This window comes from Lepidochelys olivacea (genome assembly GCF_965140295.1).
Source record: "Lepidochelys olivacea isolate rLepOli2 genome assembly, chromosome: 3".
Lineage (NCBI taxonomy): Eukaryota > Metazoa > Chordata > Testudines > Cheloniidae > Lepidochelys > Lepidochelys olivacea.
In genome coordinates, this window is record NC_140413.1 from 204,824,199 (window position 1) to 204,850,998 (window position 26,800).

The following is a 26,800-nucleotide window of genomic DNA, read 5'->3' on the forward strand; positions in this document are numbered from 1 at the left end:
AAAACCATCGGGGATTTGAATGCTCAACCTCTCAGAAGGCCAATAAAACTACACCCCATGCAAAAGACCATTTCTTTTAATCTGAGGTTGTTCAGTCAACCTTTGAATTATAAAACTGAGCCCATAATTCACAGCTTCTTATTATTTATTATACATATGGACCTAAGAGATGTCCTATCACCTTTTAAGAAATAATTTTGAAGTTTATTTTACAGTATACAAAGAAATTATATTTAAGAGTTAAAAGCAAATATCACAGTGTCAAGACAAAATGAACCATCGAAAGCTGGGAAACAGCATATACCACCGACTTGTATCATTAAACAGCTACATTCTAGTTGGTTTATAACATTACACAGCAAATATTTGAACATTTTTGTATTGATCAAGAAAGTTAAAAATATTTTACAATAAAATATGTACAAATAAATTAGATACAGCATAGGTTATCATTTTATGTGGATTGTTCTAAACATAATATCTTTATTATAAAGACAATTTACAATAACACTATTATGCATGTGCATGTATATATAGATACACACACAAAAACAAACATATATACTTTAATTAAATGGGTATTTTACTGTGTGATATATTCAAGATACTTTTTAAAAATAAAATTCTGTACATAGGTCTAACACCTAATTGGCATAAATAGTTTACCATAACAAGATAAAAAACTGCAATGTAACATCTCGTATCAATTGCAAAAAGATAAGAGTATCTCACATAGCTTAAAAATGAAGCAGCTATATTGAAAAAAGATTTGAAATGTTTTCATTCATAGTGTATCAAGAGATTTTATAGTTTTCTGGTTAGAGCAATAAGAGTTACAAGTATAAAAGGGAGTGATCAGCGTCTCGCATGTTAACACTAGATTGCCTCTGTTCTGCTTTTTTTATGCTAATGCTTTCTGGTTTATAAAGTTTACCTTGGTCAACGGACCAAATTTCAGGTGCCGAGTCCTCACCCATACAGACATCTGATAAGGTTTCTATTTTGGACCAATTATGGTCTTTTTTGGTAGTAAGATCTATTAAGAAACTTCTCCAGTGAGCATTCCGGTCATGGATCTAGGGGGGGAAAAAACGAAGATTGTAGAGGAAAGAAATGTTTCTGAATAGTAATTTTAAACAATTGAAGATTTTACTTTCATTAACCATGTTCAAAATGGAATAGGGTTGATTTTAACATTCCAATGCTGCACTGGGATGGGTGAAGGGGTTAGCTGGGCTCTAAAATGTGAGAATGATTCAACATTACTAATTCTGACCTATTTACTGTTCCAGGTCCACTGCCATGACACAGTTTTGGCAGAAATGTGACTCTGAGCACACAGGTGAATGCTAGACTTGACCAATGGAAATTGGGACAGTCCTGATTTTCCTCCCCAAAGAGGTCACTTCAAGGACCCAAATGGTGTCCTAGCGATCTTGCTCGCAGTCCAGTTTATCACCTGGAGCTGTGTGTCCTGTCAGAACTCTGAGAATGCATCTGAAGTTTCAAGAAATGGTAAGACACTGTATCTCGTATCTATAGTATGAGGGTGAAACCACTTTCCACAGCATTTGTGATCAGAGCCCTGCAACCTGACCCAATCCCAGCAGAACCTGATTACAAGGGCTGCATCTGGATCAGGTGGGAAAACAACCGGACTGTCTGTGGCTGGGGTGGGTTCTCCTACTCCTGCCTGTGGCAGGAGCGTGCCCTGCTCCTGCCAGCCACTGCCACCTCGCTGCTCTGCATGTGTTGCAATCACGGAGTGAGTGTGCCAAAAAGTGGCCGTGACTCTCATTCCATAGTGCACACAGCACAGTGGGGAGCAGCAGCCAGCAGGCTATGCAGCAGTCAGCACATTCATCTGCCACCATGCCAGCCCCACAGGCAGGAGGTGACAGTGATGCTGACTCAGGTTCGCAGGAAGGATTGGGGTCAGTTTGGGTCTCAGGCTCAGGTTGGGTGGGCTTAGGTCTGGTTCAGGTCCAGGTTGGGCCTAAAAATTAGGCTCGAGGAGACCTCTAATTGTGATTTTAAAAAAACCCAGCTATAGCAGCATCCGCTTTACATTAGCTAGGTTCTTGTCTTTCCTCGTGTTTCATTTCCTGTATGATCAGATTTTGCTGTTTAAAAATAACTGGATTTTAAGACCAGTTTGGCTGTCAGGCCTGAGAATTGGTACGTCATCTGGTCCATGACTAGGGCACCTAGGTGCTACAACAGTATAAATAATAGGTCTGTCAATTAATAGCAGTTAACTCAAGCAATTAACGCAAATCATGTCCTCTGGAATGGTGGTTGAAGCATTGAGGGGCATACAAATGTTTAGCATATCTGGCACGTAATTACCTTTCAATGCCAGCTGCAGCAGTGCCATGCAAACATCTGTTCTCACTTTCAGGTGCCATTGTAAATAAGAAGCAGGCAGCATTATCTCCCATAAACGTAAACAAACTTGTTTGTCTTAGCAACTGGCTGAACAAGAAGTAGGACTGAGTGGACTTGTAGGTGCTAAAACTTTACATTGTTTTGTTTCTGAGTGCAGCTATGTAACAAAAAATTTTTCTACATTTGTAAATTACAAGAAATACGATTTCTTTTATCTTTTTTACAGTGCAAATATTTGTAATAAAAATAATAATATAAACTGAGCACTGTGCACATTATATTCTGTGTTGTAGTTGAAATCAATATATTTGAAAATGTAGAACATCCAAAAATATTTATAACACATTTAAATTGGTATTCAATTATTGTTTAACAATGTGATTAAACCTGTGATTAATCGCCACTATTTTTTAAAATCTCACCATTAATTGTGATTATTTCTTGTAATCATTTGACAACCCTAATAAATAATATTAAAAGCCTGATGTAATTGTAAATTAGCACCCTAATCCTCCCCCTCATCCTAACAGGATTTATTTTTCATAAGGAATCAAAACTGAAGCATCAACTCTAATCCCTAGTAAATTAAAAAAAAATAAAATAAAAAAAAAACAGCTGCAGAAATGTAGCTCCCTGCCCCTTTCATCCCTAATTAAACTTCTGTACTGCAGTTTAACTGCTACAAAGGCAGCAGAGAGGCAACGTACCGATACGTGTCTCCGTAAGGTGGACATGTCTGTGAAGGTTCTCTCACAAGCCCTGCACTTGTATGGTTTTTCACCGGTGTGAATACGCTGGTGACGCCTGAGAGCTCCTTGCTGAGTAAATGTTTTTCCACACTGTTCACAGAAATATGGACGTGTCTCTGCAAATGAACAAAACCCACAACCGCTGAAGATCAGTCCCTTTGGGCCTGATCCTGCAGATGCTTCGGTACATGCTTAAGTTTACTTATGTGAGTAACAGGACTATTTATGTGAGCAATGCTGGATTAAAGCACTTGCACAACACCCCTGGCTCCCACAATCATGTGATGAATATTTCTAGCCCCCCTGGTTGTAAAGAAAAGCTTGAAAATGTGACCCAAGTGAAACTGATCCAGCAGGGCCTGCCTGAGTTTCCAAACGGAGGTGCAACAGCCAATAGAACCAGGGAGGTAGCTACCTGGCCCCTTCCTCTCTACTAAAGCAGATCAGGCCCCTCTTCTGGGGAATGCTACCCTGCTACTGGCTCCTGCCACCAGTCCACCCTCTGCTAGGGTGATGGCCATGGAGGATGGGCATTTGGGGGAGCGTACAGGGCTCTGGATTGCTTTAATCAAGCTCTGCAAATAATTAAAGTTAGGAATGTGCGTAAGCGTTTGCAGGATAAAGGTCTCGGAGAAAGAATTTCCGAACAAAGAGTCAAACTGCACTTGGCCCAATGTAACCAACTACCGTACATTGTATCTCGGAGGCAATGCAGGGTATATTAGTTATTTTTTAAATAGTGTATGAATTTTTTTTCCTTTACAAAAAATATGAGTAAGTGTGAACTCTGGCTCCAAATCACTCCCCCCCACTATACTTATGTAGCCCATCAAAAAGATTGTTGAGTTAAAGGCTAACGCTCCTTTTGCAAACAATTTCAGATCCAAACTTCCACCAGTATCTACTCATTTATTGCCAAAAACAACATCTGTTTGCTTTGTTACCTGCATGAACGTTACTGTGTTGGGCTAGCGAGGCTCTCAGTCCAAACGTTTTCCCACAAACACCACATTTATAGGGCTTAGCTCCCATGTGGCATCGCTTATGGCATTTTAAGTACTCATTGGTGGCAAAATGTTTTCCACACACATCACATTTAAAGAGACGCTCTCCTGTAAGAAAAACAAAAGACAATCTGAATTCTCTTACCAGTTACCTCCATAACCTCTTCCTGGCCAAGTCTGATGTTCTGTTGTATTTTGCCCGTGCTAATCCTCCTGCTCTCTTTGACACATTTGATCAGTCCTTTCTCCTGGACGATCAGTAACCTTTCGATTTCCATGAGTCTCTGCTCTCTTGGTCTTCAACTGGCTTCCCCTCCACCATGCTTTGTTGGCAACTCTCAGGAGTCTGACCCCTTTTTCCCCTCTTCACCCTATCCCTGCGTGACCTCATTAAGAACAGAACAACAGCCATACTGGGTCAGACCAACATCCATCTAGCTCAGCATCCTGTCTTCCAACAGTGGCCAATGCCAGGTGCTTCAGAGGGAATGAACAGAACAGGTCATCATCGAGTGGTCCATCCCCTGTCATCCATGCCCAGCTTCTGGCAAACAGAGGCTAGGGACACCATCCCTGACCATTCTGTCTAATAGCCCTTGATGGACCTATCTTCCATGAATTTATCTAGTTCTTTTTTGAACCCTGTTATCATTTTGGCCTTCATAACATCCCTTGGCAACAAGTTCCACAGGTTGACTGAGCACTGTGTGAAGAAATACTTCCTTTTGTTTTAAACCTGCTGCCTATTAATTTCATTGGGTGACCCCTAGTTCTTGTGTTATGCAAAGGAGAAAGTAACACTTCAAGTATTCAAGAAGTGGGCATACCATGGATTTATATAGAGGCATTATGATATTTTCTGTCTTGTTATCTATCGCTTTCCTAATGGTTCCTAACATTCTGTTAGCTTTTTTGGCTGCTATTGCACACTGTGCGAATATTTTCAGAGAACTATCCACAATGACTCCAAGGTCTCTTTCTTGAATGGTACCAGCTAATTTAGATCCCATAATTTTGTATGTACAGTAGAACCTCAGAGTTACGAACACCTCAGGAATGGAGTTTGTTTGTAACGCTGAACAAAACGTTATGGTTCTTTCAAAAGTTTACAACTGAACATTGACTTAATGCAGCTTTGAGACTTTGTTATGCAGAAGAAAAATGCTTTTAACCATCTTAATTTAAATGAAAAAAGCACAGAAAGTCTCCTTATTTTGCCAAATCTTTTTTTTTAGACTTTCCCTTTTTATTAGTAGTTTACATTTATCATAGTACTATATTGTATTTGTTTTTTTAATCTGCGTCTGCTGCTGCTGACTGTATACTTCTGGTTCCAAATGAGGGCGGTGGTTGACTGGTCAGTTTGTAACTCTGGTGTTCATAACTCTGAGGCTCTACTGTATAGTTGGCATTATGTTTTCTAGTGTGCATTATTTGGAAGAAGAAATTCAATGTTGATAAATGCAATTTTGTTGCCCAGTCACCCAGTTTTGTGAGGTCCCTTTGCAACTCTTCGCAATGTGGACTTAACTATTTACTCACTCGGCCTCAGCTGCCGTTTCTATGCAGATGACTCCCAAAATCCCTCTCTCTATCCCAATCTCTTTCTTCAGTCTTGCATCTCAGACAGGCTTTCTGATGTCTACCTATCCAGGTACCCACATGACCCTCATCATCTAGGTACCTCCTGTGAGTTAAAAATAGAAAGTGCACTTCCCTGCCCCTACATATTCCCTGCTGTCAAGAGGCTTAGGAATTTGGATGATTTCTGTTCTACCGGGATGTCCTGCAGACAACTTGTATTCAACCTGACCAAATAAAGGGCTGAGAATGATAGAGGGAGGGGCCCAGAGTGTTTAATTCCTACCTGTATGTGTCCTCTTGTGACCATTTAGTTTGCCTTTGTCAGCAAAGCAAGCTCCGCAGTCCTCACAAATATATGGCTTTTCTCCTGTATGAGACCTACAGGCAGTGAAACACAGAGAGATATTGAGAAAACACAGCTAGATAGGCAGTGCTTAATTTGTAATGAAAGAAGTGCCAGGGTTCAAGCAATTTTTTTCCTTTCATAACTGAGGTGGCAAGCCCGGAGGTGCCGGGGCTATGAACTGCCAAGCTTAGACGTTCCAGGGCTCAGCCCTGGCAAGCCCCAGCACAAATTAAGCATAGTAGACAGGGGGGATTTTAAATAGCATTTCCTCTTGAAATTAATTTCCTGTTCTGTGGACGTTACGGTCCCGGAGAGTTTGCCTAGATTTTCTATGCGGGAGTTGGCATAAATGTGTTCAGCTCAGCAAGGAAATTGAAGGTTTGCATGCATATTACATCAAAGATGCATGCAGCCCCTAAGGTGTACTGTTGCAATGAATGACCCTATCTGATGCTTGGGATTTTGCATGAATATTGTGCAGGGGGGGAAGGGGGAGCCTAGAAAATCCTTGGTAAAGACATTTATACTCCTCAGATCGAGTAAGTCCGTGTAGCTTCATTAATCTGAAGGAGCTCGGCTGACTCACACCAGCTCAGGATCATTCCCTTACAATGCCTTACAGGGGAGCATGCAAGATTTTCCTCTGGCTGTTCCTTTCTTTTTCTTCCTTCGTGCCTCAAAAGCAGCATCAGCCCTAAGACTCTGTGGCCTAAAGCACGGACAGCCCAACTATACTATTGTCCTATATTGGCTGCTAGATGATACAGCAGAGCATAGGCGCCGACTTCCCCTCTGCCGGATGGGTGCTTGACCCCCCCCCACCTCTGGCCCCGCCCCTGCACCACCCTCGTCCCACCCCCATTCCACCCCTTCCCAAAAGTCCCCTCCCCACCCTGCGAGGAGGGGGGAGCTTGGCTGCTGGTGGATGCAGAGCACCCACTCATTTTTCCCCGTGGGTGCTCCACCCCTGGAGCACCCACAGAGTTGGCACCTATGTACCAGAGTGATGAAGCGAATATCCTACTCCTCTGAGAAGCTCCCGATACTGATAAACTCCTTGTGAGAGTATATGTATGCTCTTGCTGTGATCAGCCAGGAACTGATAAAGCCAGGGGTTATTTCAAATAAAAGGGCTGCTTGCCTATCTTAGCAGGTGAATGAGGCAAAGGAGAGAAAACAACAGTGAGTGCAGACAGACAAGACCAGGTGACCTGAAGAAGAGCTCTGTGTGGCTTGAAAGCTTGTCTCTCACCCCCACAGAAGTTGGTCCAATAAAATATGGTCTCATCCACCTGACTCTCTAATATCCTGGGGCCAACCTGGCTACAACTGCACTACATACAACATGTGGTTCCTAGACATTTACACAAGTATATTACTTTAGTTTATCATCAAGACTGTATTTGTCTTTGGAAGAAAAAAAAACCTCACATATAGCAAATATCAATGACCTCACTATTTATAAGTGTGATGAACGTACTGGGGCAGATACTCCGCTGGTGTTAATTGGCACAGCAGAAAGATTTAGTCCCATTGATCTCAATTTAAATACTGGCTTTTCAAAAATTCTACTTTAGTTTTAGTTATCTTGGGCCTCATTGATGGGTCTGCTTTTTCCTCTCTGGCTCCAGAAAGACTAGCCTCTGAAGGTTATTTCTTATGACACAAACAGCAGAGAAGAGCCAGAACTTACAAAAGACTGGCGGCTGCTGCTTTGGTAGTGGTGACAGCAATGTGGATGTTTTCTTTCCTTACGCTAGCAGCAGATCTCTCCAGGCACCTACAGTGCGTTCTGGGCTATTATTCTCAACATGTGTAAATCACACAAACTGATTTGCACCAGCTGAGAGTCAGGCCCTTGGTCTTTAACTCAGGAGGACAGTCCCACTTTTAAAGAGCAAGGTTGCTAAGGAAAATCTTGCACGTTATGTTTAAGACTATCCACATGGAATCTGATTTTAAACGAGCTAAAACAAGGACATTCTGAAGTCAAACGTCCCGCATCTGCAACTTTCTGTGCTGTTTTCACATTCCAGCTCATACTATACGATATGCAAGATCATGCATGGTTTTGAGACGTCAGTCAAAATGCTGCACATTGTACAAGAGGTGGCATGCAAACAAACCCTGAACTTCCTTGATTTGTTGGTGTAATTCTGACTTTCTGGGTTAGATCTTATACCAATGTAAATCAGCAGAGCGCAACAGGACTTTCATGGCATTTTCTATGTATATATCTGAGGCACTTAACACTGAAGTATCTAAGCACCTCCACAATCTTTTTAATGTATTTCTACTCAACACTCCTGTGAGGTAGGGCAGTGCTATTGTCCCCATTTTACAGGTGGGGAACTGAGGCACGGAGAGACTACATGACATGCCCAAGGTCACATACAAAGTCTGTGACAGACAACGGGATTGAACCTGGGCCTCCTAAATCTGAGACTAGTGCCCTAACCACTTGGCAATCCTTCCCCTCTTGCCATTTTTTACACTACCTGAGGATCTGGCTCAATCTTATTTAGAAGTAATCCCTATATGTTTGCCCATGTGTGAATGGTACTGCTATGTTTTAAGTCTTTCCCAAGGGTGAGGTAATGACCCTGGAGTAGACAAACAACTTTACATAAATAAAAGAACTACACTTTGTTAATCATTGATATTACAGGCCAACATAAATCCCAGCATTCCTCTATTACATGGATACTGCAGAAAAATGACTGGGGGACAGTGGGTCGCCCAAGGGAAGGTGTGCTGAAACAGAGTGCATGCAGGGTTCAGTAATGGGAGAAGCGGTACTGTAGGCTGACCTGGTGTGGATCTTAAGCTGTGATGGCTGTGCAAATTTGGAATGACAAATGCTACATTCGTAGGGTTTTTCCCCTGTATGTGTCCGCATGTGAAACACCAATGCAGTTCGAGAGCTCAGAATCTTCCCACAGACCGAACACAGTGGTCGCTTCACTCTCCCTTCGTGCTTCCGCATATAATGTGTCCTCACGTCTCTCTTTCTTTTAAATGTAGCATTGCAGAGAGTGCAGGCAAATTGCCTTTCTTCAGTATGGACACACGCTCTGTGCTCTTTCCAGCTGTTGTAGCTAGCAAATGACTTGCTACAGATATCACACTGATAGACTTTACCGGGCAAGGACTGATGGACATCTTTGCAGTGATCCACATATTTTTTCCGAGAGACAAACTGCTCATCACATTTATCACATGTTATAACATAGGCAGACTTCTTAGTTACCCGGGCCTTAGTTACCTTCTTTATTTTAAAGTTTTCACCTGATTCATTTTCTTCAGCATCTTTATCATTAGAGGAGTCATCGTCATCATCTGTACTAACATCCTCGTTATCTTTACCACCATCTGCTTCAGAATAAACTGCATCGTAATCTCCCTCCTCTTCCCCCTTCACATTAGTTCCTTCTTCATCCTCATCCCCATCTTCATTTTCATCTTCTCTGTTAGCTTCAGCTTCATCATATTGCCCCTTCCTTTCTTCCCCTTCATTGCTGCAATCCACTTGTGCATTAGATGAGCTCTCTGGTTCTTCCTCGTAGTCCATGGCTTCTTTGCTCCTGGTAGCTTTTCGCAACCCAGTATCTGATGCTCCAACCCATCTTTCTTTGCTAATATTGGTTTCACAGCATGTTGCATCTGGTCTATCTGCAGGTGGAACTACCATCCAGTAGACTGGCATAAGCTTCCTGTCTTGCCCAGATTCATGTATTTTTCTGTTAAAAACAGAACACAACCATAGTAGGTTAAACACCTGGTTTTATATGCACGCACACCGAAGGAATCGGGTTTCTCATATTCATTTTAATGTTGCCTTTCACAAACTAGTAGAACATCTAGAACAAGAGAGCAAGGAAATATTGTAGAAAGGTGAGACCAGATAATTAACGATAACTGAAGTGTCTTATGCAAGTTATTCTGTGAAAGCATTACTGAAACCATTGGGTATCCTTGCTTTCACAGTTAGCAATGTATACTACACTGAGGGACTGGCAGAAGTTTAAAACCAGAAGGTCATCAGGAAAAGACTCTCTCTAAAGCAAATTTGTGTGTTACCTGATTAATATCATGATTTTCATGATTAATATCATGACTATAAATTCAGTCTAACAAATGGGTTCTTACAAATACAACTTGACATCCTCTTGCTTTACTTTTAATTAAATTAAGAGCAATTAAATACTAAATGGCATACTTTTAAATATCTACTGCATTTGACCCTTAGTACTTCCTTAAAGAAGCACATTATATTTGCCACATTTGACCCTGAAACACTTTGTGTGTGATTCTCAAACAACAAAACCGATGTTTCACTTTAATTGAAAGGTTAAGAATTTCATTGTAGGCCATTTGTGATTTCTCCACAATGCAAAGGCACTATTCAGCTCTAAGATACATGGAAAAAATTCCCATTGTTTTCACACAGGACGTGTGCATGGGAAGGTGGATAAGAAAACAGAACTGGGATTCATCACTTCAGCATAATCTTGAGTTCACTGTTACAATACAGTGACTATGGAAAGATATGCAGTGTTTGGTTTTTAAACAAATTAGAAATGTCATTGAAGGTGTAAACTTCATGCAATGACATGCCTACTTTGTGCATGCAATTATACAAAGCAAATCTGCGTACTGTTTGTGCAGATAGTCAATTATGGTAATCTGTCTTTCTAACAGTGTTACTACAGTACTTAGCGCAACAGAATCCCAATACTTAACTAGAACCCTTAGGCACCATCATAATACCAATAAACAAGAACATAACACAAACATTTTCTTATAAAAATACTGGCAGGTGGCAACATCTCTATTTGTGTAAATTGCAGCACCAACAGGTTTCTTATTAATTTAGGACCAGAAACAGAAACCCTTATGAACACTGAGATAAGGGTATCAAAACCTGTCTCAAAGAAATTGGTAATCCTGCATAGTCTAAATTTGAACGCTTAACAACCACAAATTTAAAACAAATTATTTGGGAGATTTCTGCATGAGATCGATCTGCTTTCCCTCTGCAGGTGATAAGATAACACAGAACATGAGACAGAGTGCCACACTGCATTCTTTTGAAAGATTACAGTTTGTGTGCTGGGCACACCAAAGACTGATACTGTGTAACTGCAACTGCTTTAAAAGTCTGGAATTATCTGCTCATCCTGCTATTGTGGATTTCACTCCTACTCTACTACTTCATTTATTTTTCTACTCCTATGTGTTCAGTTTGCATTTTCCTACAATTTAGCCTCACTGAACCCTCTTTTTTGAGCTCACTGTTTATACTATATAGAACCTAATTCTTTCTGTCAATCACACTTCTCTCCCTTAGTATCCTTGTTTCTTTCTCACTACACACATCATTGTCACACAAAAGTCTCTGCATGCAGATTTTCTTCAGAAACAGATGGATGGTATCTTTTTACATATGCAATCTCATGAGGGGATTCTTTAAAGTATCAACGTTATTGATTTATTAAATGCATTAATAAAATTTAAGAAAGAATTATATATATATATAGGGATAAAATTATTCTCTGTAGTTGCATTAACTAGGATAAAGCTACAGGGGCAAATAATCCTCATGCTTGAGTGGAAGTATGGTCTCATGGTGAAGGTGCGGGACTGGACTCAGAAGATCTGGGTTCAATTCCTAGATCTGCTACAGGCTTCCTATGTCATCATGAGCAATTTTTCTGTGTCCTAGTTCCCTGCTGGGAAAATAATACAGCAGGGTGGATTTGATTTAAATCACTAGTCAGGAAGACTTGATTTAATCATGGTTTTTTACATAAAAGTGAATTCTTGTTGGTTGTTATAACCTTAATACATATTCTTCACAACTCAGAAATAGATGTAGGTTTCATTTTTAGAAGGTACGCACTATACATTTTTAAAGTGATTTATTTCAAAAAAATGTCAGATTAGTTTTACAGCTATATCAGAAAATGAATGACTGTCTGGTTATTTCATTTACCAAAGGTAACTGAAGCATAGAATCATAGAATATCAGGGTTGGAAGGGACCCCTGAAGGTCATCTAGTCCAACCCCCTGCTCGAAGCAGGACCAATTCCCAGTTAAATCATCCCAGCCAGGGCTTTGTCAAGCCTGACCTTAAAAACCTCTAAGGAAGGAGATTCCACCACCTCCCTAGGTAACGCATTCCAGTGTTTCACCACCCTCTTAGTGAAAAAGTTTTTCCTAATATCCAATCTAAACCTCCCCCACTGCAACTTGAGACCATTACTCCTCGTTCTGTCATCTGCTACCATTGAGAACAGTCTAGAGCCATCCTCTTTGGAACCCCCTTTCAGGTAGTTGAAAGCAGCTATCAAATCCCCCCTCATTCTTCTCTTCTGCAGGCTAAACAATCCCAGCTCCCTCAACCTCTCCTCATAAGTCATGTGTTCTAGACCCCTAATCATTTTTGTTGCCCTTCGCTGGACTCTCTCCAATTTATCCACATCCTTCTTGTAGTGTGGGGCCCAAAACTGGACACAGTACTCCAGATGAGGCCTCACCAATGTCGAATAGAGGGGAACGATCACGTCCCTCGATCTGCTGGCAATGCCCCTACTTATACATCCCAAAATGCCACTGGCCTTCTTGGCAACAAGGGCACACTGCTGACTCATATCCAGCTTCTCGTCCACTGTCACCCCTAGGTCCTTTTCCGCAGAACTGCTGCCTAGCCATTCGGTCCCTAGTCTGTAGCGGTGCATTGGATTCTTCCATCCTAAGTGCAGGACCCTGCACTTATCCTTATTGAACCTCATCAGATTTCTTTTGGCCCAATACTCCAATTTGTCTAGGTCCTTCTGTATCCTATCCCTCCCCTCCAGCGTAGCTACCACTCCTCCCAGTTTAGTATCATCCGCAAATTTGCTGAGAGTGCAATCCACACCATCCTCCAGATCATTTATGAAGATATTGAATAAAACTGGCCCCAGGACCGACCCTTGGGGCACTCCACTTGATACCGGCTGCCAACTAGACACGGAGCCATTGATCACTACCTGTTGAGCCCGACAATCTAGCCAGCTTTCTACCCACCTTATAGTGCATTCATCCAGCCCATACTTCCTTAACTTGCTGACAAGAATACTGTGGGAGACCGTGTCAAAAGCTTTGCTAAAGTCAAGCAGATATTTATGAAGTCATTGGGAGGTGAACTATCTCCAATTCAACAGGCTAATCATCAGACCAGTTTCCTACCTGGTGGCTGCTCTAATTTATGCCAGCTGCCTATGGCTCCAACATGGGTTATGGCAGTCAGATAATGAGAGTATAGGGATATACCCCCTATACATCCACAGGGGGCGCGGTGAAGTAGGAGCATTTTGGTGGCATGGTCTCAACAAAGGATTCCTCCATACTGGAGCCATCCTCTTATTGGCAACTATTACAGTTTTAGGGCTGCTTTGAGTTGACTCCAACACAGCAGATCTGGGTCCAGGATTTCAACTGTACAAGACTCCGGAGAAGAGAACAATAAAAACGTATATATTTAAATACCTGTCATATAACCTAACATTTCTTTTCCATATTTAATAGTGCCAATACCTCAGGACCTCCCAAAACATGTACATCACTTATTTGACTTGGCCTTTTCCACGGCTGGGGAAGCAGAGGACTCCAGAGGGACACAGAAAAGAGGACAGAGGTATGAGTATGAGGGTCATAATAGGAGGACTGAATCTCTGAAAAAGTCTGAAGAGGGTCCTGGAATCACTTCAGGACTCAGGAGGGCTGTAACAGCTGAAAGTCAGGAATTCTGTCCTGGGCCAATGGCAATTCTATATTTATGCTCTCATAAAAATCAAATTCTGTCTGTTTGCAGATCTGGAGACTGCTGTGAAATGTTACTGATTCGTTTCTGGTCAGTCAAGTGCAGAAAAGGCCTGTGTGAAAGCCCACACTACCTCGACACAGCCTGCAGGGCATAGGATCAAATAAAAATAGATTTGTGATCATCGTTAGCCAGGTCTTGCTCATTTTTAGCACATCTCAGTTCTCCCGGGCTCATGTTTAAAACCCAAAGGCTGAGACATTCAAAGCCAATAAAGGGGATTTAGCTGCACAACTCCCAATAATTTCAATGCATTTAAATCCCCTGCATGGCTTTGAAAACATCACCCCAGAGCTGTTGCAAACTGATAATATCCTGACCCAAAGCCCACTGTAGTCAATGGAAAGACTCCTATTGCCTTCCAAGTGCCCAAAGAACCTAGCTCTGAAGCAATCAGGATCTTGAAAATACTCCTCTCTTAATGTCCACACACACACACAAAATGCTGTACCTTACATGGGTATTGTAAGCAGACCTCTGAGCAAAACTGGCTGGGCAGCGTTCACATTTATAAGGTTTCTCTCCAGTGTGGGTTCGAATGTGAACTGTCAGGCCACATTTGGAGCTGATAACCTTGTTGCAGTATGGACATGCCTGGGGATTCCTTTTCTTTTCATGCACCCTCCGGATATGGTCATTTATATCCTTCCGGCGCTTGAACCTCTTGTCACAAAACACGCAAGGGAAGCGTCGCTCGTCGTTGTGAACTGTGAGGTGGTGCTGCCTGAGGTTCTGGCGATTTGAGAAGAGCTGGTCGCACACATTGCAGCTGTGTTTGAGGACTATGTTGATGTCGTGTTCCAGCTCCATGTGCGACTGATAGTGTTTGATGAAATGGAATGACTGGTTACACTTCTCACACGTGTACATTTGTGGCAAGACTTTTGATACGTTGCGAGGTGATTTCCTGCGTTCAGTTTTACTGGGGCGCTCAGAAATTAAACTATTTTCATCCTCCTCCTGGCCAGGGAGCACATTTTTTATCACTATGCAGGTTTCCTTTGAGTCTGACCGGTTTAGGGCACAATGGCTTGTCTTATTTTCCTCTGGGTTGACTGTATCCATGCTAATCATCTCACCTGTCTCTATTTTGTTCTGTTTGTCTGACTTTGCCATCCCAGCTTTCGACTCCAGAAGATCTGTCCCGCCTTTATTGGGATTTGCAGGTTGTCCATCAACAATCTCATAGTCTGGTTGCAATTTTCTGCATTTCTGGCTGTCCCAAAATTTTCTCTTCATGGGTGTCGCCCCAATTTGGGAAGAATCATTCACTTCATTGTCTTCTGCTTGCTGGACACGAACCCACTGGGGCCCACCATTTTCACATATCTGACCTTTCAAATGGACACTCAAATCTAAGGCTTTTCTACCCTCCACCTTCATTTCTTCACAAATGTCAAGCAAATCCTTGCACTCGAGTCTCTCGGCTACCTCCTTCATCCGATGCAACTTTTCTGCATCAATCTCTACTTCTGCAGTGTAGACGAATTCCAGAAAGGAGGTGAATTCTTCTGTGTATATGTCCTGTAGAGTCACGGTGCAATTCTTAGCATCCAACATCTCACCGTGAAGAAAAAGCCCCTTAAAGTAATTGCTGGAAGCAGCCAAGACAGCCTTGTGAACCAGAAACTCCTCCTGGATCCCTAGGTGTTCAGTATGGACCGTCACATCACAGAGGTGGCCAAACTGATAGAGCGAATGCAGCGCACTCAGAAGGTTTGAAGCAGCAACTTTGGATTTCATTAGAATTTTCTTCTTCTCCATCCTGCCAGAAAACAAAAGCAAGAGTCCATTAGAGCACATCTCATCCACCTGCACCAATCATTTTCATATTCATCTTAACTGCAAAGCAGACCATCACAATCACTCACACTAGAGATTGAAAGACTCATTGACGCTTGCTCTCTTATCTTCTAATTCACAAAGCTTGACAAAGACTATAAGTCTATTGAGGTGACTGCTGTCACCAAATGTACTTTGTTAATTTACCGTGACAGGCTTAACTTTAATTATTTAGGATAATCCTTCACTGTAAATGTTCTGTAGCATGTTTGGCAAAATAATTAAGTATTAGTAAAATGAGACCAAGGAACTAAATTGTAAAACTCTTATACAGTGCTTTTCATCTGTAGATCCCAAAACACTTTACAAAGGAGGTTACATATCATTCCCTCCATTTTACAGATGGACAAACTGAGGCACAGAGAGGGGAAGTAATTTGCCAAAGGTCACCTTGCAGACCAGTGGCAGGTTGCAAACTGAGTCCCAATCCAGTATTCTACCCAGTAGGCCACACTACCTGCATGACAGCAACAGGCGGTTAAATCTTTGTTGAGCAGAGAGTCTAGCGGGTTTTTAATGAGCATACCCAGGCTAGGAGATTAATGGTGCGAGTTTGTGAGGTTCTACTGTTTGCAATACTTAAATTGTATGACTATTACGTACAGAAATATATAGAACATGCAAGGAAATAAAGACACAGATCTGGTTTAAAATTTTAAAAATGTTGACAATATTTTGGCAAAAAAAACTGAGAAATTCTTGCAGGTTTTCATTCAGCCTAGAGGGATTGAAATTTTGTGATTAAAAATGTCAATCGTTTTTCACACAAAAATTCTGCATTTTTCCAACTATCTCTAGACACATCCTCTAAATATTATGGCAGTAAGAAAGAAGCTTGACGGTTCTGTGCTTTTCTGCCTCTAGGCGCACAAGACACTAACACTGTGTCTTAAACTATAAACCCTGAGGAGCAAAGATAGTCTTTTTGTGTGTGTTTGTACAGGTCCCAGCACAATGGTGCCATAATACTGACTCGGGCCTTTGGAAGACACCATAAATGTTTCCTAATACCATATAAATGCATCAATTATAGTACTGGATATCATTATTAATGAGGAATAAGTTATTGATCAAGGAATCAATTCTGAAGCACTTAGAGGAGAGGAAAGTGATCAGGAAGAGACAGCATGGATTCACCAAGGGCAAGTCATACCTGACTAATCTAATTGCCTTCTATGACGAGCTAACTGGCTCTGTGGATGAGGGGAAAGCGGTGGACATGTTGTTCCTTGACTTTAGCAAAGCTTTTGACACGGTCTCCCACAGTATTCTTGCCAGCAAGTTAAAGAAGTATGGGCTGGATGAATGGACTATAAGGTGGATAGAAAGTTGGCTAGATTGTCGGGCTCAACAGGTAGTGATCAATGGCTCCATGTCTAGTTGGCAGCTGGTATCAAGTGGAGTGCCCCAAGGGTCGGTGCTCGGGACGGTTTTGTTCAATATCTTCATAAATGATCTGGAGGATGGTGTGGATTGCACCCTCAGCAAGTTTGCAGATGACACTAAACTGGGAGGAGAGGTAGATACACTGGAGGGTAGGAATAGGATACAGAGGGACCTAGACAAATTAGAGGACTGGGCCAAAAGAAATCTGATGAGGTTCAACAAGGACAAGTGCAGAGTCCTGCACTTAGGACGGAAGAATCCCATGCACTGCTACAGACTAGGGACCGAATGGCTCGGCAGCAGTTCTGCAGAAAAGAACCTAGGGGTTACAGTGGACGAGAAGCTGGATATGAGTCAACAATGTGCCCTTGTTGCCAAGAAGGCCAATGGCATTTTGGGATGTATACGTAGGGGCATTGCCAGCAGATCGAGGGACATGATCGTTCCCCTCTATTCGACATTGGTGAGGCCTCATCTGGAGTACTGTGTCCAGTTTTGGGCCCCACACTACAAGAAGGATGTGAAAAAATTGGAAAGAGTCCAGTGGAGGGCAACAAAAATGATTAGGGGACTGGAACACATGACTTATGAGGAGAGACTGAGGGAACTGGGATTGTTTAGTCTGCAGAAGAGAAGAATGAAGGGGGATTTGATAGCTGCTTTCAACTACCTGAAAGGGGGTTCCAAAGAGGATAATGATAATAAGCAACCTGGAATACTTCCAAACACTCCATGCCATTAATTTTTATTTAATTTAGGGCTCAATCCGGCTAACACTTATGTATGAGTAACTTTACGCATGTGAAAGGTCCCATAGAAATCAGTGGAATTACAGATATTGGGAAAGCTACAAGCTGTGCGTGTTTGTAGGACTGGATCCTTATTCATCCATCTGATTTGGAACAGAAAAAAATATGCTCCTCCATACCAGTGAATTTAAAAAAGGGGTTTATTTAGAGAAGAGGGAAGCAAAATACCTTTGTTAAAGGAAAGTAGTTTTCAGAAGAGTAAAAAGATGTGCGTGTATATTGGACTATGTCACCGCAGGCAGAAATTGACCCATTAGACAGCTTAATCTTATTCTTACCAGCACAAGATTGTTCATACACAGATTTCAACAAACATACAGTAAACAACACAGCAAAAGGCACATTTTAAATTCTTCTGAGCAAAGATAGTCTCTTCCTATGCATTTGTACAGAAACCCAATCCTTCCTGGGGCTTTTGGGCACTACGGTAATCCCAATAAATACTGATGATTACTCAACATGTATACTCCTAGAGCTATATATGTGCACCCATATAGCTCTTTGAGGCAGGGACATTCATTAGCAAAGAATAAGTAGTTTCAAGATGCCTACAACTCTGCCACTGCATTGAGCTTTGGGTTGAAATTCGGCAACTATTTTCAGCCAATGAAAACGAACTTTGAGTAAAACTAAAAAATGCCAGTGGCTTCTACAGAAGTCTCAGTTTTGACAATATATGAACACAACTTTATTTCCTGTTATTAAATTCACAAAAGGAAGGAAATTGTCAAGTAATTGATCTGATTTAAAGGTACCGGCATTCGTGGGGGCAAAGAAGGGTTACAATTAAATTCATGGCATTGCCTCTTTTTATGTCATATGATCTGTGGTCCCTTTGGCCTTAAACTCTGTGACACTGACTATTGGACTGTACATTCACTATACTTTCGTTTGATGAAAAAGGCATCTTGGTCTTACCACGTCTGACAGCATACACTCAGTTTTCCTTCATTATTGTTGTATATGGCTGCATCCCCCATTATGGCTCCAATTCAACAGAGCATTCAAGCATGTGCTTATGTCCCACTGACTTCAATGGGACTTAAGCACATGCTTAGATGTTGTGTTGAATTAGGATCAAAACAAACAGCTCAAGAGGAAATTAAGCCCACTTGATGCCAAATACAGCACTTCTACATCTTGTAAACATTTTTCTGTGATACTCCTATAACCTGTCTACCAGTTTTATAGATCAATGACAATAACTCACTTCAGTTGTTTCACTGAGTGGTGGCAGAGGAAATGAAAAGCATCCTGATTTTAACCAAGACAATTAAATTTGCTTCCTGAACTGTTTACTGTATTCCATTTTTTTCCTTACATTTACCATACAAAATACTTTTAATTACAGAGATTAAGATCTGCAGTTATAGCTAGTTGTCCAAGGCATCTGGAAAGTATTTAAGCGCTGCTGCAGTCCATTGAAAGAAAAAGGGTCAGTATTACTCAGGAGTATGAGAATCTGTATGTTTATGATTAAGGGATGAACGACCAAGACAAAAGTAAAGGAGTACTTGTGGCACTTTAGAGACTAACCAATTTATTTGAGCATAAGCTTTCGTGAGCTACAGCTCAGATCACAAATCACTGTCTTCAATTAAAACAATAAAACAAAATGGCTTCACAACATTTAAGAGCTAGAATTTGCTGAAGGCAAACAAGTATGCTGCAGGTATCAACGTGGATAGCCAAGTCTGACTGCTAGGAACTAGTATACTTACAAAGCGTTGATCTTGCAAACTGCTGAAAGAAGTGCAGACAGCCAAGTCATGCTCACTATTTGATCAACACATGGACACACAGACTGAGTCTAGATTTCCCTTGTTTTAACATTTTCCACCATCACAACCCCTTCTATTCCCTTGCAGAACACAGCCCAAAATGACATACCGTATTATTAATATAAGATTTCTAAAAAACAATGGTAAGGCGCTTATAAAACAAGTAGGGCTTGCTGAAATCTCTTATCAGATTATAAATTAACTCTTTACTCCTCTCTTTTAAGGCCCTGATCCTGCAACGAGCTCTGCAAGTGGGACCCCTGTGCACATGTGAAACCCATTGACTTCAAAGGGGCTTCCAATGGGTAGAGGGGTCTACTAAAGAGAGCTCACTGCAGGACCCAGGCCTAAATTAGGGTTTTTTAAAATGTCTGAATGCTCGCAGGGTCTGGTCCAAAGCCTAATAAAGTGAATGGTGGTGGAGGTGAAGTGGCTTTCCACTCACTTCAATGGGCTCTGGATTAGAGATGGTTGGAAATTTTTCGTCAAAATACCTGTGTTGACATTTTCAGAATGCAACATTTCAATTTCTCATTTCGATAACTTGTTTTGAAACAAAATTTACTGTTTTTATTTAAAACATTTTTAGAAGTTAAGAGCAAAAATGTGATCTAAATGAAATGTTTCAATTTTATCAAAATGAAACATTTTGATCAACCTGGAACAAAATTTGTTGAGAATTTTGTTTCACAGAAAATTTTGAATTTTTTGTTGCTGTTGTTTTCATTTGGTTTTGGAATAGAAGAATTTCAAAATCATAAAATTTCCCCTGAAATGGAAAATCTGGTTCTTACCAAGCTCTACTCTGGATTAGATCCTAATGACAAGCAAAGAGTAATGAAAAATTCCACTGAGAGCCATCAAAATGAGGACAGCAAAGCTGCAATGTTACAGTAAATCCTCCACTGATTACAAAAATGATTTTATTACCTATTATTTGTATTACTATAGTGCTTAGGAGCCCTAGTCATGTACCAAGACCCCATTGTGCTAACCCAGTGGTTCTCAACCCACAGCTGCAGCCCATGTGACATCCTCAGGGCCATACAGGTAGTATATATATTGTGTGGATGCAGCCCACATAACACAGAGACCTGCATATACGGCCCACAATGGTAAATAAGTTGAGAACCACTGCTCTAGGTGCTGTACAAACAGAACAAAACCAATGTGTTAATGTCATACAGTAACATTAGTACATCATTTATGTAATAAAGGGCCAGATTCTTGTCTCCATGACACATGGCAACTCCACTGACTTACTGACATAAGTGTATGAGAGCAAAATTTACACCAAAACGTTGCATTTAAACATTTGCTTGTGTATATTTTGCCTGTAATTCCCAGTGGGGAAGGAATAACCACTCTACAGAATCATCTCACGTGCAAGATCGAAAAACTAGGCTACAGAAAACGGAAGTGGCATAACTGAATCACTGCAAATGTCAATATATATCTCACTTCTGTTATTATGGAATCCTATAAAGCTCCAGGAACAGCTCCAGTGTTTTTCAAACATGAAACACAGGCAATTTGAAGCCATGATTAGAAGTGATTTGTGTTTGCTCCATGCTATATTATGGTGTTTTTAGTACACAACAACGCAGTCAGCAACAGCTGTGTGCTTGTCTTCCGGGTAATTTTACATTATAAATGAAAGGGGTAAAAAAAAAAAAAAAGAAAAGAAAAGAAAAGAAAAATGTGGTCTGCAAGAATTGGACAAAAATTTTTTTCTAGGGTCATTTTTTCCCCCCTGGACTTTTACCATTCCGGCCTATTTCTGGATCACACTGCCTGTCATTCTCTATGGACCAGAGACTCAACTAATATATATTTTGCATAGCTCCCTCCACTGAAGTGAAATCAGTGCAGCTATGCAGATTTACACTAGCTGAGGAGCTGACCCTGAACTGTTTTCAAAACAGAATTCTTTGGTGGAATTACTTCACATAAAACTTGCCAGAAATCTATATGCTCTGCCTACTGTGAGATATATGTAATTTTCTGACTGCAAGTTTCCCCCATTCTCTGTTACATCTTCACTTCTCCAAGACCTTTGCATGACATATTTCCCTATGTGAAGATCCTTTTAACCTAATATTAGTCGCATACATGCATGAATATGTAGGGGCCCTGACCCTGCAGATGGATTGATACAGGTGGACCATAACATCTGTGTAGAACTCAGCTGACTTCACTGGGGCTCTGCACGGACACACGGGACCACTGAGGTGGATCCAATTGCAGGATGAAGGCTGTAGTGAACTATACAGGATATACATTTTTAAGAATACACACAACTCTCCTGAATGGATAAGAACTGGCTAGGGCACTGAACTGAGACTCAGGAGACCTGGGCTCAATTCTTAGCTCAGCTCTGCCCACAGGGACTTTGGGCAAGTGTGGCGAAGTGGGACTGTTCTTAATGTTTCCTCTGAATAGTGTGGGGGTGCCTCAGTTTCCCCTAGGCAGTTCTTAAGTATCTAGGTGGTGGGGTAAGGGTGTATGATCATTGCAGAGCCCTAGAGGGCCGGTGTGTGCAGGATTCTGGACACAGAGAATGGCCGACACCCTGTTTCCTGGCAACTGATGGCCTGGGCCCTTCCCCCCTGTGAGGTGAGAGCTAAAGGGTTGGAGAACAAAGGAATCAGGTGACCTCCTGGCCCGGGAAAGGAACAAAGCCCAGGGGAGGAGGGGCTGGAGGGGTTTTTCAGTTTGGGGCTGGCTGGGACATGGAGTGAAGTGCAGACGTGGTTGTCTGGCTCACTGCCCCCCAAAATGGACCCAGCTGAGGGGTCCCGTTCTCTGCACCTGCAAGCTCTGTTTTAGACCATGTTCCTGTCGTCTAATAAACCTTCTGTTTTACTGGCTGGCTGAGAGTCCCGTCTGACTGCGAAGTTGGGGTGCAGGACCCTCTGCCTTCCCCAGGAGCCTCGCCTGAGCGGACTCGCTGGGGGGAAGCGCACGGAGGGGCAGAGGATGCTGAATGCTCCGAGGTCAGACCCAGGAAGGTGGAAGCTGTGTGAGCTGTGTGTCCTGAAGACAGGCTGCTCACAGAAAGGCGACTACCCCAGAGTCCTGACTGGCTTCATGGGGAGCAGTTCCAGAGCATCGCCCAGGGACTCCGTGACAGCAAGTCACAGTCAATCCTCTACTTCAATTCTTCATGGGTAAAACGAGGATATTTCCCTATCTCACGTGGGTACTGTGACGATAAAATCCATTCATGACCAGATACAGTACACTCTTGTTTACCCAGAGGGCCTGGCAGCCATCCAACACTTTCGGATAACCTAGTGTTTGCATAAACAGAGGGGCTATTTTGAGCTGGATTCTGGCTGGGAAGCAGCAAGGGTATGTCTACAATGCAGCTGGGAGCGAGCCTGTGGGGCTCAAGATAACACACTAAAAATAGCCGTGTGGACACTGTGGCTCGGGCTCTCAAACCCACCCGACTCCCTAGGCTGGACAGCCCAACCTCCAGCCTGAGCCCCAACATCCACTTTAGCTCAAGCCCTGCTAGTGGCTACCTGGGCTGGAAGGCTTGCTCCCAGCTGCTGTGCAGACATACCCCCTAGGTCCGGGAACAGCTGGGTGTGACAGACTGAAGAGTCACTCAGGGATGTTGCTTTACTCGACTGGCTGCTGCTCTTGCCATTCCAGACGGTGAGCCAATGAATGGTGATGCTGTATGTACCAACCTCTCCCCTGAACACCTTGCCTACCTTGTGTCTGTCCCAGTGCTCAGGCTGCCTTCCCGGGGCTATGCCTGACCACAGTCCCTCAGTGATGACTGCCCCATTGATCACTGGGAGGGGCCAAGTTTCATCTGCGGGGCTCCGAGATGGGAGGGGAGCGCTGACCAGAGATGCTGCTGTAGAAACAACCACAATAGTTACACATGATGCACTTTGAACTGGACACAATGTTGCAGCCATAGAACCACATTGTGCGTGGATACATTAATTTACCCTACGGCAGTAAAACAGATGCATTGCTGTAAATTATCTTAGCACTAAGAGGCTAATGGAGAAGTTATAAGCAGATGATTAACTAACATAGGGGGACACACTCTGGACTTGGAAACTAGGACTTCTGGATAAAGGGAATTTGCATAAGTGGGAGCGTATAGCACTATGCTGAAAAGGACCATTAAAGTATAGCTAGAAAGCCTTGATCCTACAGACATTTAAGCAATTGATTAAGTTTATGTGCCTGAAGGGTTCCACTGAGTTCACATGTGTAAAATTGGGCACATGCGTAAGTGCATGCAGAACTGGGGCTCTGATTAGCAGGATACAAACAAATGCATGATCTGTCTCACAAACTTAAAAAAAAAAAATAGATAAATAAATGCACCTCCCATCCATAATTTTCGGGCCATCACAGGTTTGGACTGTAAAACTTGGACCATTTAAGGAAACTGTATTTTTGAAAAAAGGTTGATTTATCTGGGTCTTGCTAAAAGACAACTTCAAGAGCAAAAGTAGAGATAATAAAATTAAACTGCTTTAAAATTTATCCCATATGGGTGTGACTCCCTCCAAAAGTCTGAAACGTGGCAGGTCTGCACATCTAATTGCTGACAGCAGCATTATAAAGGGACACTGTCCTCTGGCAAAACAAATAAATCACAGTTCTGTCTGAAAGTTTTGTGCCCATTCTAGTTACGAGTCACATCCTAAAAGGCTAATCAAAAGAGATTAGAGAAAAAAGTTATTTGCCTCCCTTTTCTCAGTCCGCTTACTTTGCACACTACAGCAGTTTAGATAGTCCGTTTCACTGTTTTCCCTGCAGTCCGTCAATCTCAGGCTTTAAAAAAGAAGGTATTGAAATACTCTGACTCTCCCTTGTTTAAAGGTGCTGGTGTAACACGGACAGGAATTTTAAAAATTAATTCCCGATCCTGCAAATTCTTAAGCATGTGCTTAATTTTAGGTATGTGACCAGTGCCACTGAAGTCAAAGGGACTATTCACATGCATCACATTAAGCATTTGCTGGCAGGATCGGGGCACAAGCCAGTACAGTGTGGGGAGTAACATGCATGGCAGGGTCTGGCACAGCAACACAAACACTATTAAACACCATGGAGCGCTCTACCTCAAGTTGCCACCTGTACCGGTTTTAACTGAGCAAAGACATGGAGCCAAAGGCAGGTGCCAGGGATGACATGTGGCTAGCACAGCAGCAATTTGAGCTGCAATGGCGGGGTAGTCATGCAGCCATCAGAGCAGGGCTTAGCTAGAGGGGGCCAGGGAGCCAACGGGAGTCGGGCAACTATCATGCAAAAACCCTTCAGCACAGGATTCAGTTGTGGTAGGCAGGAAGGTAGCAGTCAGTGTTACCCAAGACTTACCCTTCCACACAGGGATTAGCTATAGGGGACAGGGTCCCTGAAAAAGCCCCCAGCCTTAGCCATCAGCCCAGTGTGTCTATAGGAGGGGCAGGCAGAATATAAAGCTATAGGGGCAGCCCCCGACCTTACCCATTGGCACAGATAAGGGACAGGCCAAATTACTAGCCAAATTACTCATCAGCACAGTGTCTGTCTATAGGGGCCAGGCAGAATATATAGCTATAGGAGAAGCTCCAGCCATATTATCCAGTGGCACAGTGGCTGCCTATCAGGGCTGGTCAGGATATAGCTATGGGGTTGGGCAGGGTATAGTTATAGGGGCAGCCCCAGCCTTCTCCATCAGCACAGTGTCTGCCTAGATGGGGGTGGGCAGGGGATAGCAATAGGGGGCAGCCAGGTTATAGCTATAGGGCAGCCCCCACTCATCAGCACAGTTTCTGCTTTCAGGATTTGAGCAGTGTATAGCTACAGAGAGCTGTCGAGCTATGGGATAGGCAAGATTTTAACTATATGGGCTATAGGGGCAAGCAAGGGATAACTATAGGGGCTGCAGAGCTATGGGGTAGGGAGGGCATAGCTACAGGGGGCTGTACAGCTATAGGGGAGGGCAGGGCGTAGCTACAGGGGGCTGTACAGCTATAGGGGAGGGCAGGGCATAGCTACAGGGGGCTGTACAGCTATAGGGGAGGGCAGGGCATAGCTACAGGGGGCTGTACAGCTATAGGGGAGGGCAGGGCATAGCTACAGGGGCTGTACAGCTATAGGGGAGGGCAGGGTGGAGCTATAGGGGCAGGCAGGGTATAGCTACAGGGGCTGTAGTGCTATAGGGGCGAGGAGGGTGTAGCTACAGGGGAGGGCAGGGCGTAGCTACAGGGGCTGTACAGCTATAGGGGAGGGCAGGGCGTAGCTACAGGGGCTGTGGAGCTATAGGGGCAGGCAGGGTATAGCTACAGGGGCTGTAGTGCTATAGGGGCGAGGAGGGTGTAGCTATAGGGGAGGGCAGGGTGGAGCTATAGGGGCGAGGAGGGTGTAGCTATAGGGGAGGGCAGGACGGAGCTATAGGGGCTGAAGGCTACAGGGGCGTAGCTATGGGGCAGCCCAGCCTTACCCTGCCAGGCGGAGCGCGCTGCTCTCGCGCAGTCTCATGGGGCTCGGCTCCTGCCCGCGCTCCGCCCCGCCCCGCCAGGCTCAGCAGCGCGGGTCTCTCCCCCTCTGTCCGCGCGATGGTACAGCCCGGGGAACCGCGCTCCGCCTCCCGCCACGGCCACCATAGCTGCGCCGCGGGGGCCGCTCCACCGACGCTGCCGCGGGCCTGCTGCCCAAGCGCAAGATGGCCGCCCAGTGCGCATCAGAAGCGTCACCCCGCCCTCCCCGGCCATCTTGGGTGTGGGCAGCAAAGCTCCCTCCCCCCCCCCAGGGAGCTGCCCGGTCGCTACTCTCGGCCATCTTGAGTATGGGCAGAGGGACCGCTTTCCCTCAGAAGGACCCCAACGAGTCGGCCATCTTGGATGAGGGCACAGAACTGAAGGCTGCAATTGCCAGGCGCCCCTCCCGCCCCGAGCCTGGGCCCCTCCACCTCTCCCTGCCCTGGGGACCCCGCCCCCCAGCACTGCCCTCCCTGCATTGGGTCAGGCCCCCCAGCCTGAGGTTGGCTTAACTCCCCCCCCAGCACCCACACAAGGCTC

General features: G+C 43.4%; 1 protein-coding gene across 1 annotated transcript; it reads right to left on the minus strand.

Moving 5' to 3' along the window:
- Positions 1–203: 203 nt before the first annotated feature.
- LOC311518427 (uncharacterized protein) lies at positions 204–26,427 on the minus strand. The gene is made up of 8 exons (XM_084624247.1): positions 26,224–26,427; positions 23,483–23,631; positions 14,391–15,704; positions 8,882–9,811; positions 6,009–6,103; positions 4,082–4,249; positions 3,096–3,253; positions 204–1,076 (listed from the first exon to the last, which is right to left on the minus strand). The coding sequence occupies exons 3-8, from the start codon at positions 15,701–15,703 to the stop codon at positions 834–836; spliced, it is 2,907 nt and encodes a 968-aa protein (XP_084480373.1). The 5' UTR covers position 15,704; positions 23,483–23,631; positions 26,224–26,427; the 3' UTR covers positions 204–833.
- Positions 26,428–26,800: the final 373 nt, after the last annotated feature.